The 16544-nt window shown below is 49.3% G+C and overlaps 1 protein-coding gene across 3 annotated transcripts in view; it reads left to right on the plus strand.

Annotated features, from left to right (window-relative positions):
- Positions 1-16544, plus strand: part of LOC147102088 (NADPH--cytochrome P450 reductase-like) — a 137263-nt gene that overhangs the window by 67535 nt on the left and 53184 nt on the right. For all 3 annotated transcript variants that reach the window (XM_085964266.1, XM_085964264.1, XM_085964265.1), the window contains exons 5-6: positions 5683-5832; positions 7515-7639. In XM_085964266.1, coding sequence (XP_085820392.1) covers positions 5683-5832; positions 7515-7639 — 275 coding nt within the window. The remainder of the gene's footprint in view (positions 1-5682; positions 5833-7514; positions 7640-16544) is intronic.

Below are 16544 nucleotides of genomic sequence, written 5' to 3' on the forward strand. Positions count from 1 at the left end.
ACAGATCCAATTACACACGACAGCGACTGTTGGAGCAGAGTAACCTCGACCTCAACAAGGCCTCTGAACTCGCACTATCGTTGGATGCAGCCTACCAGGGCATGGATGCCTACTCCTCTGCACCGTGGACGCCGCGGGGAATGACAGCCTGGGACACGGTAGGACCGCCTCATAGCGCCGTGCCACCCCAGCCACACCCCAACAACGGCCCAACTACCGCAGCAGTGTCCCAAGGCCAGACAGCAGTGCCCCAAGGCCAGAAATGCTACTTCTGTGGCCAGGCAAAACACCCCAGAGCGCGCTGCCCGGTGAAAAACGCAATCTGCTCGGGCTGCGGGAAGAAGGGACACTACGCTAGCGTCTGCAGGGCCAAAGCCACCCCGAACCCCAGCAGCGCCGCGTGTGGGCCATGCGGGCCGCCATTTTGGACCTCCCCGGCCGTGTGCGAATCACCGGTACAGCAGCCATTTTGGACGCCTCCAGCCACATGGGGATCATGGACGCCGCCATCTTGGACGACAGCCGGGACGCAGCAGGCCCCCGACACCGCCTCATCTGATACCCGCAGCGACACACCGACCCCTACGCTGGCATCCGTTACACTGGACCAAGCGAGACCGCACCAACTGGCCAGTTCCACAATGGACATTAAGGTAAATGGTCACGATACAATCTGCCTTTTTGACTCTGGGAGCACGGAGAGCTTCATCCACCCCGACACGGTGCGGCGTTGCTCTCTCCCAGTCCTGCCTGCGCAACAGCGGATTTCTATGGCCTCCGAGTCCCAGTCGGCGGACATTGGCGGCTAATGCGTGGTGACACTCGTAGTAGACGGGACCGTGTACGATCATTTTAAACTTCTGGTCCTGCCTGACCTCTGCGCTGCCGTCCTGCTGGGGTTAGATTTTCAGTGCCACCTTAAAAGTGTTACGATGGCGTACGGTGGACCCCTACCCCCACTCACAGTCCGCAGCCAGCAGCTTCCAAATTGCCCGCCGCGCACCAGGTGCAACCTCTCCACACTCAGAGTCACCCCCCCACCACTGTTTGCTAACCTCACCCCCGACTGTAAGCCCATCGCCACAAAGAGCAGGCGATACAGTGCCGGGGACAGGGTTTTCATTAAAACCGAAGTGGAGCGGCTCCTGAAAGAAGGGATTATTGAGGGCAGCACCAGCCCCTGGCGAGCCCAGGTTGTGGTCGTTAAGACCAGCGAGAAGCAGCGCCTGGTCATCGACTACAGCCAGACAATAAATCGCTACACCCTGCTGGACGCCTACCCACTCCCCCGTATAGCTGATATGGTCAACCAGATCGCGCAGTACCGCGTCTTCTCGACCATTGACCTGAAATCAGCGTACCACCAGCTCCCCATCCGCCCTGAGGACCGCCAGTACACTGCCTTTGAGGCAAACGGCCGCCTCTATCACTTCCTTAGGGTTCCCTTTGGCGTCACCAACGGGGTCTCCATCTTCCAAAGGGAGATGGACCGGATGGTAGATCAAAATGCGTTGCAGGCCACTTTCCCATACCTGGACAATGTGACCATCTGCGGCCGTGACTTGCAGGACCATGACGCAAACCTCGAAAAATTCCTCCGCACCGCCCAACTCCTAAACCTGACATATAACAAGGAGAAGTGCATATTCCGCACAAACCGCCTCGCCATCCTTGGCTGTGTTGTGGAACACGGAGTCATCGGCCCCGACCCCGACCGGATGCGTCCCCTTATGGAACTTCCACTGCCCCACTGCCTCAAGGCCCTGAAGAGGTGCCTAGGGTTTTTCTCCTATTACGCCCAGTGGGTCCCCTACTATGCGGACAAGGCCCGTCCGCTGATCAAGTCCACCTCTTTTCCCTTGACGGCAGAGGCCCGCTTAGCCTTCCACCGTATCAAGGAGGACATTGCCAAAGCCACCATGCACGCAGTGGACGAATCCATCCCCTTCCAGGTGGAAAGCGACGCGTCCGACTTTGCCCTGGCCGCTACCCTCAATCAGGCGGGGAGACCCGTGGCCTTCTTTTCACGAACCCTCCAAGGCCCGGAGACCAGAAACTCCGCTGTTGAGAAGGAGGCCCAGGCGATTGTGGAGGCTGTGCGTCATTGGAGGCACTACCTGGCCGGAAAACGATTTACCCTGCTCACTGACCAGCGTTCAGTTGCTTTTATGTTTAACAACAAGCAGAGGGGCAAAATCAAAAATGACAAGATCTTGAGGTGGAGAATCGAACTTTCCACCTACAACTACGAGATCTTGTACCGGCCAGGGAAGCTAAATGAACCCCCGGATGCGCTATCGCGTGGCACCTGCGCCAGCGCGCAGATCGATAGACTACGGGTCCTCCACAATGACCTCTGCCACCCGGGGGTCACCAGGTTCTTCCACCTCATCAAGGCCCGCAACCTGCCTTACTCTATTGAGGAGGTCAGGACCATGACCAGGAACTGCCAAGTCTGCGCTGAGTGCAAACCACACTTTTATAGACCAGACAGGGCCCACCTGATAAAAGCCACTCGCCCCTTCGAGCGCCTGAGCGTTGATTTTAAAGGGCCTCTCCCCTCCTCCGACCGCAATGTGTACTTCCTCAATATTATTGATGAGTACTCCCGTTTCCCGTTCGCCTTCCCCTGCCCGGACATGACCAGTGCCACGGTCATTAAATGTCTGAACAACCTCTTCACCCTGTTCGGCTTCCCCAGCTATATCCATAGCGACCGGGGCTCATCGTTTATGAGCGACGAACTCCGTCAGTACCTGCTAACTAGGGGTATTGCCACAAGCAGGACCACCAGTTACAACCCCCGGGGGAACGGACAGGTGGAAAGAGAAAATGCGACAGTTTGGAAGGCCGTCCTGCTAGCCTTAAAGTCTAGGGGCCTTCCAACCTCCCGCTGGCAGGATGTGCTCCCCGATGCGCTCCACTCTATTCGGTCACTGCTCTGCACTGCCACTAACGCCACCCCTCATGAGAAAATGTTTGTCTTCCCAAGGAAGTCCACATCAGGGACATCGCTACCGCCATGGCTGACGTCCCCAGGGCCGGTCCTACTGAGAAGACACGTGAGGACCCATAAAACGGACCCCCTGGTCGAGAGGGTCGACCTCCTCCACGCCAACCCCCAGTATGCTTACATCGCATACCCGGACGGGCGGGAGGACACAGTCTCCATAAGAGACCTTGCACCCTCGGGGACCACAGTAACCCACTACCCACTACCACCCCCCCCCCCCCCACGATCCGATATCCAGCCCCAGCAGACGGCAGGCCTGGGCCCCGCGACCCGCTCGACATCTACGAGGACGACACGCCTGTGCCACAGCCTACGCTGGACTCGACGCCGGAAGCTTCACTACCCCTGCCGTCGCCACGCCGATCACAGCGGCAGACAAGACCTCTGGAGAGACTCCAATACACTAACTTTTAATACACTTCACCCCGCCGGACTCAATTTTAAACAAGGGGTGAATGTGGTAAACCACTGTTTGTATTCCTGTTTGTATTCCACTGTGTACATGCCTGGACATGCCTCGGCTGACTCCTCCCACAGGTCCTAGTATAAAGGTGACTGCTCCCCAGCCCTTGGTATCCTGGACCGGTCGACCACTCGAGGCAGACCTCCATTCTGTTGTTAATAAAAGCCTTTAGTTACTCTTCTAACTCTCAGTCTTTTATGAGTAATTGATAGCGCATCAATACTCTCTTTATTGTTTTGCAAAAAAATCTCTCACTTTTAGTTCATGCATGGCCAGACAGGGTTGTCTGGTGGCAGTCTGCTTGCAGTCCAAATGGAAGGCAGTGATGTGCTGTAAAGTTAGATGAGGAATTGTGCAAGTAGCTGATGTACCAAAGACATATGTCCAAATGTTCATGAAATTGTTACATTTTGTTTCATGCGTGTGGTAAAAATGACGTCGTATAGAAACAAAATAATGTTGAGCCACTTGAAGCAAGACTTTCTGTCCACTATGTCCCTAAAAAAGAACTCCTTGTACTCAGCCAGAGGACCCTTTTGAGGTCAAAGCTTAGTGACTGACCGAAGCCTTGTTCACTGTGTTACTGCTAACATAGTAATGTTTACCGTAGCAAAGACTAATTCTTGATATCTATGTGGCCACGTCGTCAATACTTGAAAATGGGGAGGAAGAGATCTGATTGTTAATTTTTATGCTTAATTAAAAGTTTTTATAATTGTCCCAAAGTGCCGGTAATCTCCCTGCAGTGTGAATGGGGTAGTCTTACCTTGGTGTGGTTGACAGTTGCAGCGGCATCATTCAGGTTAGATGAGTGTAGTGGTAGGCGCTCGCCCCTCTTCCCTGCCCACACCCAAGATGCAAAAAACAAAATGGTACCAGGCTACGATAGAAAATAAGTATAATACCTTGCATTTGTATAGCACCTTTACTGCAGAAGAGCATCCCAAGGTGGTTCAAAAGCATAATGGAAAAAAATGGATTCCAAGTCAAAGAATGAAATATTAGGAGAGGTGTCCAAAAGTTTGGTCAAAGTGGTGAGTTGTAAGGAGGGCCTCTGATGAGAAGGGGAGGTGTAGAGTCAGAGGACCTTAAGGAGGGAATTCCAGAGCGTGGGGTGGCTCAAGGAATGGCCACCAGTGGTAGGGCAATAGGAGAAGGGGTAATGCACAAGAGGCCAGAGTTAGAGCAACAGGGATATAATAGCAAAATACTGCGGATGCTGGAAATCTGAAATAACAGAAAATGCTGGAAATACTCAGCTGGCCTGCTGAGTATTTCCAGCATTTTCTGTTATTTTAGAGCAACAGGGAGTTTGTGATGGGAGGCTTATAGCACTGGAGGAGGTTAGCGATAAGGAGGGGTAAGGCAATTAAGGAATTTAAACACATGCAATTTTACATTTGAAGTGTTGGGGAAGCAAATGTAGGTCAGCAAGAACAGTTGGTGCAGGGTAGGGTTGCGGGCAACAGAGTTTTGGATGCGGGAGGAGGACGGGAGGCTTGCTAGGAGAATGTTTGAATAGTTGAGTCTAGAAGTGACAAAAGCAGGGATGTGGTTTTGGCAGCAGATGGGCTGAGGTGAGGTTGGGGAGGGCGGGGGAATCAGATTAAACGGAAGTGGAAGTAGGTGATCTTTGGTGAGGAAATGAGGTCAGAAGTTCAGCTTGGAGTCAAATAGAACTCCGAGGTTGCGAACAGTCTAGTTCAGCCTGAGAATGGCCTGCAAGAGTAATGGGAGTCGGTGGGGAGAGTAATGTTGTAATGTAAGAGAAAACAGCAGCCAATTTGCACACAGCAAGGTCCCACAAACAGCAATGTGATAACAGCCAGATAATCTGTTTTAGTGATGATGGTTGAGAGATAAATATTGGCCAGGACCATGACCCTGATTGCGTGCTCAGGTGAATGTAAAAGGTCCCATGATACTATGCAAAGATAATTAACCTGGTGTTCACACTCACATTTTTCCCTCAACCAGTACAACCAAAAACAGATTATCTGATCATTTATTTGATGTTTGTGGGACCTTACTCTGCGTACATTGGCCGCAGTATTTGACTGCACAGCAACAGTGACTGCACTTCAAAAGTAATCCTTTAGTTGTAAAATGCTTTGGGACGTCCTGAGGATGTGACGAGGTACAATTCCAATTCTTACAGTATTTTACAGTTAAGAGTTAAATGCACTTTTCTATTCCTTTCTTTCAGTCTGAATTAAGCCGACTTACAGAACTAGAAAACTCACTGGCAGTATTCTGCATGGCTACATATGGAGAAGGAGATCCCACTGACAATGCACAGGACTTCCATGACTGGATGCAGGAGGCCGATGAAGACCTGACTGGTGTGAAATATGCGGTAAGTATTATGGAAAGGGGACAGGAGTTTGTAGCTTTATAATCCTTATGTAACCTAATCTGTTATGGAGATAATTTCAGAAGACCGTTTAGGAGACTGGGGAATTTGTACAATCTGAAATGTGTTTAAACAGTATTGAATAAGAGGGCATACACATTTAATATAACTATATTTAATGGACTGTGACTCGTGGTATGTTCATGTGAGGGTGTGATTTATTTTGAAATGAGACTTGGTGTTGCTATGTTTCTTTCCTATTAATTAAACAACATTTTAAAACGTTCATTGCAAGTGTAGAAAATAACTTAAAAAATAATGCATCACAAACCAGCTTCAAATGAGCATAGTAATACATTAGTTGCTTTGGATTCCTCTGGTGTGGTAAGTTATTAAGAAATGGCCTTCATAAAAGCAGCATTGAATGCAATCGTAATTTGAGGCATGACATGTGGTAAGTGTAGCATGCTTGGGAGGAACTGGTGACTTTGGACATGTGGTTCCCAAAGCTCTCCACCACTGGGGTTTTCCTCGCATCATGTCTAGGTCTGTTGTGGATTACTTGGTAGAGATTCATTGCTATGATTAGTCAACAACTCCGACCGCTGGTCATCATTGTACCATGTGACTACCAGGGTGGTAAAAGGTGGACCTTGGTCATTTTCCGTCTAGCAGTTCCTATGGAGTATTAGGCTTCCCAAGACGAGGTAAGCTGCAAGAGAGTCCCAGGCCCTGATATTACGGAGAGGTGAAGAAGGCAGGACCTCATAAGTTTTTTCTTCTGTTTCCAGCCGGTAGCTGACCAAATTGGCAAGCTGGCCGGCTGCTGGGTAAGAAAACCAGCGGCAGGAAGTTGCTGGGGGACCCTTGGGGACTGTACCAGACAATCGAGAGGGAGGGAGCGACTGGTGGGGGTAGGGTGGTGGGTTGGGGGAGAGAGAGAGGTATTCGGGGGTGGGAGGCTGCCGATCAAGGCAGGGTTGAGAGAGGCTGCGATCAACAGAGGGGAGGCCGAAGGCTCCCCTGAGGGGCCAGAGAGCACTCTTCCTGCTGGTCCACGAGGAGTACGACAAAGAGATTTACACTGTGGAGCCAGCAGCTCCCACCTTCCTTTTACTGCCGGCTTTCCCCAGCCCTAGGAAAGATGGCCGACAACCGTTCAATTTAAGTCAGGCTCCCAATTGCACTGTCCCACCCGTCATGGGGTTAATATCGAGGCCACAGTCATGGCTGATGTTCTCGCACTAGTTGTCCCTGCAGACTGAGTTTTGCCACTTTCAGCTGGGCTATCAGCAGGAGAGTGCAAACATGTGGGGAGTGCTTCAAGCAACACTTGCTACTGGCAGGTTGGTGAGAGGATGGACCACTGAAAGAATTTGTTGATTGGATCAATACATTGCCGAAAATTAAACTTTACACACAGTGATTATGAATTGGACTCTGTTACCCAACCAGCTGCTTTGGTCTGAATTTTCAAACTATACATTGCCCTTATTAACTGATCATTCAGAGTTACGGAAGCACATTGATGCTTTGGTTAGTAACCATAAAAGTCTGTTTGCAGAGATCAACCCTCGTGAGCATTGGTTCCAAATGTACAAACTTCCCACCCCACCATAAAAAAAAAAGGATGTCCAAGATTGTCAGTCTGACGAATGAATCTAGAATTTGATTCCTCCTTCTAGGTCTTTGGGCTTGGAAATAAAACTTATGAACACTTTAATGCAATGGGAAAGTCTGTGGACAAGAGACTGGAGCAGCTGGGAGCAGAAAGGATCTTTGAGCTTGGTCTGGGAGATGACGATGGCAAGTGAGTGCTTTTATGCGAGAGATTTTTTTTGTCAAGTTTCTATAAATATGGTATTGGTAGAAAATGCTCTAGCTTTCAAGGTATCCTGGCTGTGATAGAAAGATTAAAGTGTGATTTACATTACATCTGCTGAACACAAGGTCACTTACAAATGGGAAAAAAAACTGATTTAAAAAAAAAAATGTAAGTAATCTAGTTTAAAATCGAAAGCACACAGCGACTGAACTCCCTATTGGGGCTTCGTTACTGAGGCTTTCACAGTTACGTCTTGGTTCATTGCTTTCAGTGAACCAGTGGCAAATGCTGTGAGCAGAGGCTAAGTGCTGAAATCTGAAGTGCCCCGCTTCAATGCTGTACCCCCGAGATGGCAAGAGAACTGAGGCTTTGATTAGAGGGGGCAGCTAAGTGTTTTTTAGTTGGATCTTTAATATTGATAAGAGGAGGTTGAACGTATACTTGAGGGTATTTCTGTTGCCGGGTGGTGGTTAAGGGCATGTAGCCATGCCCAAAAATAAGTTTTGCTAGACATATTTCTTCCTTCCTATCGCACCCTATTTTTATTCATTAATGTACTTCAGAAAAAATATTGGTTTAATTTCTGACTAACTCGGAAAGTGACCATAAGGGGTCAACTTACCCCTCCCAGCGACTTATCCGGAAATAATGGAAGTCTTTACTATCTCAAACAGTAAAGGCCAAAGTCCTTGATAATTACACTGTAATTGTTATATCCGTGTATCTTAATGTTGTGTCCTTCAATAATCAGACAACAGACTGCAGGGAACGATTCAACAGGTGTTTACTGAATGAGGGTTACTCTAGAACTAACTGTACAGATCACTACTCAGGGTTTATATACAGGTGTGGTCACTGCCGGTACTACAGTATACAGGAGCTGTAAAAAGTAGTTCTCTCCCTTAAGGTATATATACATTACATACATTACAATTCCTCCCCTTTTAGATTAACAGTACCATAATACTCATTTAACAATTAACATTTTTAATATACAATGTTATATGAAAATAGTCCATTCATATATTCAGTCTCTGGGGAGGCTTCCTGATTCTTTCTGGATAACGCCTTTCCCGAGTGTCTCACTCTTGGTGCGGAGGTGATTCTAGCACCCTGTCGTCAGTTGATTCATCAGCTTCCAATGCTATTATTTCTGAGGTAGATGCGACCTGTACGTCGGGTTCCTCACCAGGTACGTATGGCCGAGACATGGGGTTGACTCGTTCCTGTGAGTCTAGGATCTGGTCAGCATGGCGTCTCTCAATGTTCTCCCCAACATCCACTGTGTACATTAGTGGCCCCTGCCGTGTGCATATCGTTCCTGGTTGCCATTTCTCTGTTTGGTAGTCGCGGGCCAAGACTGGTTGCCCTACATTGAAGCTCCTTGTCGGCTTCTCATTGATGTGCTGGAATTGCTTACTCTCAACATCTCTTCGTACATTTGGTCTGAGCAAATCCAGACGAGATCTCAACCTTCGGTTAAAGAACATCATGGCCGGGGCCTGGTTGGTGACTGCATGTGTCGCATTTCTGTAGGCTAACAGGAAATTGTCCACCTTATGCTGCAGTGGAATGTCGTCATCGCACATGGCCTTTACTGCTTTTTAAAAGGTTTGTACGAACCTCTCAGCCAATCCATTTGTGGCTGGATGATACGGGGCGGATGTGTAATGCCTGACCCCATTCCTTTTCATAAATCTTCGAAACTCTTCGGACACAAACTGTGGTCCGTTATCAGAGCAAATCTGCTCTGGCAAGCCATTCCTGGCAAATATGGTCCGCAATAGTTTTCTCCGTGGTGGTGGAGGACATTTTGATCACCTCAGGCCATTTCGAGTGCGCATCCACGGCTATTAAAAACATTGAGTCCATGAATGGACCAGCAAAATCAATATGCACCCGTTGCCATGGAGATGAGGGCCACTCCCATGGGTGTAGAGGGGCATGTGGTGGTGCATTTTGGACCTTCTGGCATCCTGAGCAGCTCTTTGTCAGGTCCTCGATTTGTTGATCGATCCCCGGCCACCACACATAAGCCCTAGCAAGGCTTTTCATTTTCACCCCTCCCAGATGACCTTCATGAAGCTCATTGAGCACTCTCTCCCTTAACTTGGGTGGAATTACCACTCGGGTTCCACACATCAAGGTCCCCTGGCATACTGACAGCTGTTCTCTTCTGGATGAGAATGCTGGCAACAGTGAGTCGCCATGTGCTGGCCATCCCTTCACCGTCAAATCATATACCCGAGACAGTGTCGGGTCATTTCGGGTCTCCTCTATACCAGCGTTAGTTACTGGCAAGCATTCAATTATAGTCGAATGAAATATTTCGACAGGATCCACTGCTGGTGCTTCCTCCGCAGTAGGCAGTGGCAGGCGTGATAGCCCATCAGCGTTTCCATGCTGTTTCGTGCCCTTATACTCGATTTCATATTGGTGCGCCCCTAGAAAAAGGGACCATCTTTGTAGCTGTTGCGCAGTCATCACCGGAACGCCCTTCTTTGGATTAAAGATGGAGACAAGTGGCTGGTGGTCAGTCAGCAAGGTGAACGTCTGCCCGTGCAGATAGTGATTGAACTTTTTCACTCCCCACACTAGGCTGAGGGCCTCCCTGTCAATCTGGGTGTAGTTACGCTCGGCTGAGGTTAGTGACCGAGACGCAAAGGCTACTGGCCTCTGAGCCGTCCGGGAATTTGTGCGACAGCACCGCTCCAATGCCATAGGGTGATGCATCACACGCCAACCGAATTGGTAGTGCTGGGTTGAAATGAGCCAACACCTATTTTGATGTGATCAATGCTTTGCTCTTCTGGAAAGCTCGTTTACATTCGTCACTCCACTTCCATGGTACCCCCGTTTGCAGTAGGGTGTTCAGTGGGTGTAGTACGGTAGAGAAATTCGGCAAGAACTTATGATAGTAGTTCACCAGCCCGAGGAACGACTTCAGTTGTGACACATTTTCCGGTGCTGGAGCCTTGACTACTGCCTCAATCTTTTCAGGGGACTTATGTAACCCCTCTTTATCAATAACGTGGCCACAATACGAGATCTGCTTCTGGAAAAACTCGCATTTGTGGCGATTAGCTCAGAGCCCATATTCCTTCAATCTAATGAGCACCTACTCCAGGTTGGCGAGATGATCACTGTCATTTTCGCCCGTGACCAGGATGTCGTCCAAATAACACTGGGTCCCTGGAATCCCTTGCAGGACTTGTTCCATTGCCCTTTGCCAAATAGCCGGAGCTGATGCTACCCCGAACACCAGCCGGTTGTATTGGTAGAGACCTTTGAGTGTTGATCGTGAGGTACTGTTTCGAGGTTTCTTCTACCTCCATTTGCAGGTACGCCTGGGCCAGATCAATCTTAGTGAAGCATTTCCCTCCAGATAGCGAGGCGAAAATATCTTCAATCCGCGGAAGCGGATATTGTACAGTGTGAAGGACTGGGTTCATTGTCACCTTAAAGTCCCCACAGATGCGAACCTTCTTTGGTTCCCCAGGCATATTACTCAACGACCTCTTCATTACAGGAACGATGGGTGTAGCCCACTCGCTCCAGTCCACTTTGGACAGTACTCCTGAACGTTCCAAACCTTCCAGCTCTGCTTCGACGGCTGGGCGGATCGCATAAGGTACCGGTCTGGCCTTTTAAAAACTTTGGGCTTGCATTTTCCTCTATTTTGATCGTCGCTGTTATGCCTTTTAGTGTTCCGAGTCCCTGCTGGAACACTTCTTGTGCGTCAGTTAGCATTTTTGACAGTCGTCCAGGTGTGACGTTGTCATCCTTTTTGGCATCTACAGTCAGTGCTTGGATGGAATGCCAATCTAGCTGTATCTTCCGGATCCATTCACATCCTAGTAGTGGTGGTCCTCCATCTGGCAATACATATAGGTCCATTTTTGGTGTTTCCTTGCCGTTATATATAACGTTCACCCTTATTTTTCCTTTGGGGTAGACTTTTTGCCCCGTGTACGTCTTCAAGACAATCTTTGTATCTCTCAAGGGTATATGTGAGAATAGCCGCTTGTAGTCCCTTCGGTTTATGACTGTTGGGGCTGATCCTGTGTCCAATTCCATTTTCACTTGGACTCCTGCTATCTTGAGCGTGACCCAGATAGTTTGGTGATCCTCCGTTTTGATCACATTATGTAGTTTCAGACAACCCAGCTCCTTGCTTCCGGAGTCTGTATCACTCTTCTGTTCGTCTGAACTACTCTCCGTCACCTTATGTACCTTCTTGTACTTCTCCTGTGGAGATTTCTTGCTGCTGGTTTCTTTCCCGACCTGCAGACTCTTGCTATGTGTCCTACTTTTCCACACTGTCTGCACACTTTGTCCTTGAACCAGCAATCATTATGGTCGTGTGTTGTTCTGCCGCAGCGATAGCACTTCACTGTTCCGTATGACATTTCATTTGTGCCATATTCTTGCGGTCTCCGTTGTATCTCTGCAGCGCCCCGTGCTGCTGCTTCGTGTGATACTGCAATGCTGAAAGCCTTGTCCAGCGTAAGATCATTTTCTGACAGAAGCCGTTTCTGGGTTCCTTCACTTTGAAGCCCACACACAAACTTGTCCCTTAAAGTATCTGCTAGTCCCGTTCCAAACTGGCAGTGTTTCGATAGCTTGCGCAGTTCCGTTAAATACTCAGCATTACTTTCATCTTTATGCTGGTTCCTTTTGTGAAACTTAAATCTTTCTGCTATCAGCAGCGGTGTGGGGTTTAAGTGGTCCTGTAGGATTGACACTATGTTTTCAAAATCCTTTTCTACTGGCTTCTCTGGGGTTACTAGGTTTCGTAGTAAACCATACGTTTTTGCACCCATTGAATTAGCAATACCAGCGCTTTCTTGTCATCTGGCACGTCATTCGCCTTGCAGTATACTTCTATGCGTTCGACATATGTCGTCCAATCTTCGACTTCATTGTCGAACGCTGTGATACTGCCACTCTTTGGCATTTTTGGGTGTGGTTAGACTGGCTTAAAATGGCGTCTCCCGCGCTTTCCTTTCCTTCCCCGCTGCGGCTTAAAATGGCGTCTCCCGTGCTGCTGCCAACGCCGCTCTCGGCGGTCCTCGTGGCAAATGGCGCCCTGTGGGTTTCATGCGCTGCTCCTGCGCTGCTGCCAACGCCGCTCTCTGCGGTCCTCGTGGCAATGGCAGCGCCTCGCGTTTTCCTGCGCGCCTCTCTTCCCCCGTTGATGCTGCTCGATCCTTGACCACTGGCTGCGCTCTGCTCTCTCTCGTCTCTCTCCCCCGTTGACGCCGCTCGGTCCTGAATACCAGCTGCGCCCTGTGTGCTCTGCCCTCTCTCTCTCCCCCGTCGACGCTGCTCGGCCTTTTTCTGTGCCGCTAGGTCGGGCTCTAGCCCGTCGCTGTCCAGGAAGGGTCTGCGCAGTACCTGTTGCCAGCCCGTTTCGCTGGACCACCGTGACTGGAAAGCCAAGCCTGGCTCTCGACAGCCCCTCCTGCAATACTCAAATCTCCGCTGGATGACTGAGCGGTTGCCCGTGGTCGACGTCTGTGCTTCTGGACTCAATCTCCTTCCACTGTTCTCCAGGAGCGAATCCCTGGGAGGTGATGCAGAGTTGCAGGTAGGTTCGAATCTGCGTCGTCGCCAATGTTATATCCGTGTATCTTAATGTTGTGTCCTTCAATAATCAGACAACAGACTGCAGGGAACGATTCAACAGGTGTTTACTGAATGAGGGTTACTCTAGAACCAGCTGTACAGATCACTCTTCAGGGTTTATATACAGGTGTGGTCACTGCTGGTACTACAGGATACAGGAGCTGTAAAAAGTAGTTCTCTCCCTTAAGGTATATTATATACATTACATACATTACAGTAAAAGCAATTCCCTTTCTCACGCCAGCTGTCTGCCTCTACTGATCTTCAACCAGATCTGGAAAGAGCCGCAGAGGCCTGCTGCAGATGTGTAGTTTTGCTCGTGTTCTTTTAAGACAAAGCCAAGGCCAAGTGGTGTAGGGTTACAAGTATCGTGCCTTGTGTTCCTTTGCTTGATGCCTTGTCTCAAAATGGTAATGGCTGTTTTGCTATAAGTGTTGTACTAATTGAGGTATTGGGCATCTATCATGTTTGGTAACAGAGCCATCCTTTGTTCCTTAATCTGTCCCATTTCCACCTCCCCTTGCCTTGAATATCTCTTAATGTCTCTCAATCTCTCCTGCTTTCTCTGACCTTCCCTTTTGTTCTTTCATCCCCTCCCCCTTTTCCCAGCCCCACAAACTTGCTTTCCATTTCCTGCTTTTTTCCCCCAGTTCTGACGAAAGTTCATCGACCTGAAACGTTAACTCTGTTTCTCTCTCTACTGATGTTGCCGGGCCTGCTGAGTTTTCCAGCGTTTCCTGTTGTTATTTTGGATTTCCAGCATCCGCAGTATTTTGCTATCGTATTAATGTTTGGTAACATGTCTGTGGAGTTCACCTTTCAGATGGCATGAGATTGTGTTTGGTAGTTTGTTGGGAACAGTAGTGTAGTGGTTATGTTACTGGACTAGTAATCCAGAGGCCTGGACTAATGCTCCAGAGTTCAAATCTCACCACGGCAGCTGGGAAATTTAAATTCAGTTAATTAATTATAAATAAAATCCTGACCATATAAATAAATCCTGACCATGAAACTATCAGACTTTTGTAAAAACCCATCTGGTTCACTAATGTCCTTTTAAGAAAGGAAATCTGCTGTCTGGCCTGTATGTGACTCCAGACCCACAGCAATGTGGTTGACTCTTAACTGCCCTCTGAAATGACCTAGCAAGCCACTCAGTTGTAACAAACTGCTACAAAACAATAATAAGAATAAAACCGGACGGACTGACTGGAATCGACCTTGGCACCGGCTACAGACATGACAACGGCACACCCAGCCCAGTCGACCCTGCAAAGTCTGCCTCACGAACATCTGGGCACTTGTGCCAAAATTGGGATAGCTGTCCCACCTACTAGTTAAGCAACAGCCTGACATAGTCATACTCACAGAATCATACCCTTCAGCCAATGTCCCAGACTCCTCCATCACCATCCCTGGGTATGTCCTGTCTCTTCGGCAGGACAGACCCACCAGGAGTGGTGGCACAGTGGTATACAGTCGGGAGGGATAGCCCTGGGAGTCCTCAACATTGACTCCGGACCCCATGAAGTCTCATGGTTTCAGGTCAAGCACAGGCAAGGAAACCTCCTGCAGATTACCACCAACCGCCCTCCCTCAGTTGATGAATCAGTACTCCTCCATGTTGAACACCACTTGGAAGAAGCACCGAGAGTAGCAAGGGCACAGAATGTACTCTGGGTGGGGAACTTCAATGTCCATCACCAAGAGTGGCTCGGTAGCACCACTACTGACCGAACTGGACGAATCCTGAAGGACAAAACTGCCAGTCTGGGCCTGTGACAGGTGGCGAGAGAACCAACACTTGACCTCAGCCTCACCAATCTACCTGTCACAGATGCATCTGTCCATGACAGCATTGGTAGCAATGACCACCGCTCAGTCATTGTGGACACTCGCCACCGTGCTAAATGGGATAGATTCAGAACAGATCTAGCAGCTCAAAATCGGGCATCCATGAGACGCTTTGGGCCATTAGCAGCAACATAATTATATTCCACCACAATCTCTAACCTCATGGCCTGGCATATCCCTCACTCTACCATTACCATCAAGTAAGGGGACCAGCTCTGGTTCAATAAGGAGTGTAGAAGAGCATGCCAGGAGCAGCACCAGGCGTACCTAAAAATGAGGTGCCAACCTGGGGAAGCTGCAACACAGGACTACATGCAGGCTAACCAGCAGAAGCAGCATGCTATAGACCAAGCTTATCGATCGCACAATCAACGGATCAATCGGCAGTCCTGCCAATTCCAGTCGTGACTGGTGGTGGACCATTAAGCAACTAACTGGAGGAGGAGGCTTCATGAATATCCCCATCCTCAATGATGGCGGAGCCCAGCACATGACTACAAAAGACAAGCTGAAGCGTTTGCAACCACCTTCAGCCAGAAGTGCCGAGTGGATGATCCAGTGTTCAGTGCCATTCGCAACTCCTCAGATAATGAAGCAGTCCATGCCCGCATGCAGCAAGACCTGGACGACATTCAGGTTTGGGCTGATAAGTGGCAAGTAACATTTGCGCCAGGCAATGACCACCTCCAACAAGAGAGTCTAGCCACCTCCTGTTGACATTCAACGGCATTACCATCGCCGAATAACCCACCATCAACATCCTGGGGGTCACCGTTGACCAGAAACTTAACTGGACCAGCCACATAAATACTGTGGCAACAAGCGCAGGTCTGAGGCTGGGTATTCTGTGGCGAGTATCTCGCCTCCTGACTCCCCAAAGCCTTTCCACCATCTACAAGGCACAAGGAGTGTGGTGGAATACTCTCCATTTGCCTGGAGGAGTTCAGCTCTAACAACACTCAAGAAGCTCGACACCATCCAGGATAAAGCAGCCCGCTTGATTGGCACCCACCACCTTAAACATTCACCCACTCCACCACAGGCGTACCATGGCTGCAGTGTGTACCGTCTACAAGATGCACTGCAGCAACTCGCCAAGGCTTCTTCGACAGCACCTCCCAAACCCGCGACCTCCTCCACCTAGAAGGACAAGGGCAGCAGGCGCATGGGAACACCACCACCTGCAAGTTTTCCTCCAAGTCACACACCATCCTGACTTGGAAGTATATCGCTGTTCCTTCATTGTCGCTGGGTCAAAATCCTGGAACTCCCTCCATAACAGCACTGTGGGAGCACCTTCACCACACGGACTGCAGCGGTTCAAGAAGGCGGCTCACCACCACTTCTCAAGGGAAATTAGGGGTGGGCAATAAATACTGGCCTTGCCAACGATGCCCACATCCCATGA

Source organism: Somniosus microcephalus, chromosome 22 (genome assembly GCF_052327205.1).
Source record: "Somniosus microcephalus isolate GS21.2 chromosome 22, FLI_Smic_1.0, whole genome shotgun sequence".
Lineage (NCBI taxonomy): Eukaryota > Metazoa > Chordata > Chondrichthyes > Squaliformes > Somniosidae > Somniosus > Somniosus microcephalus.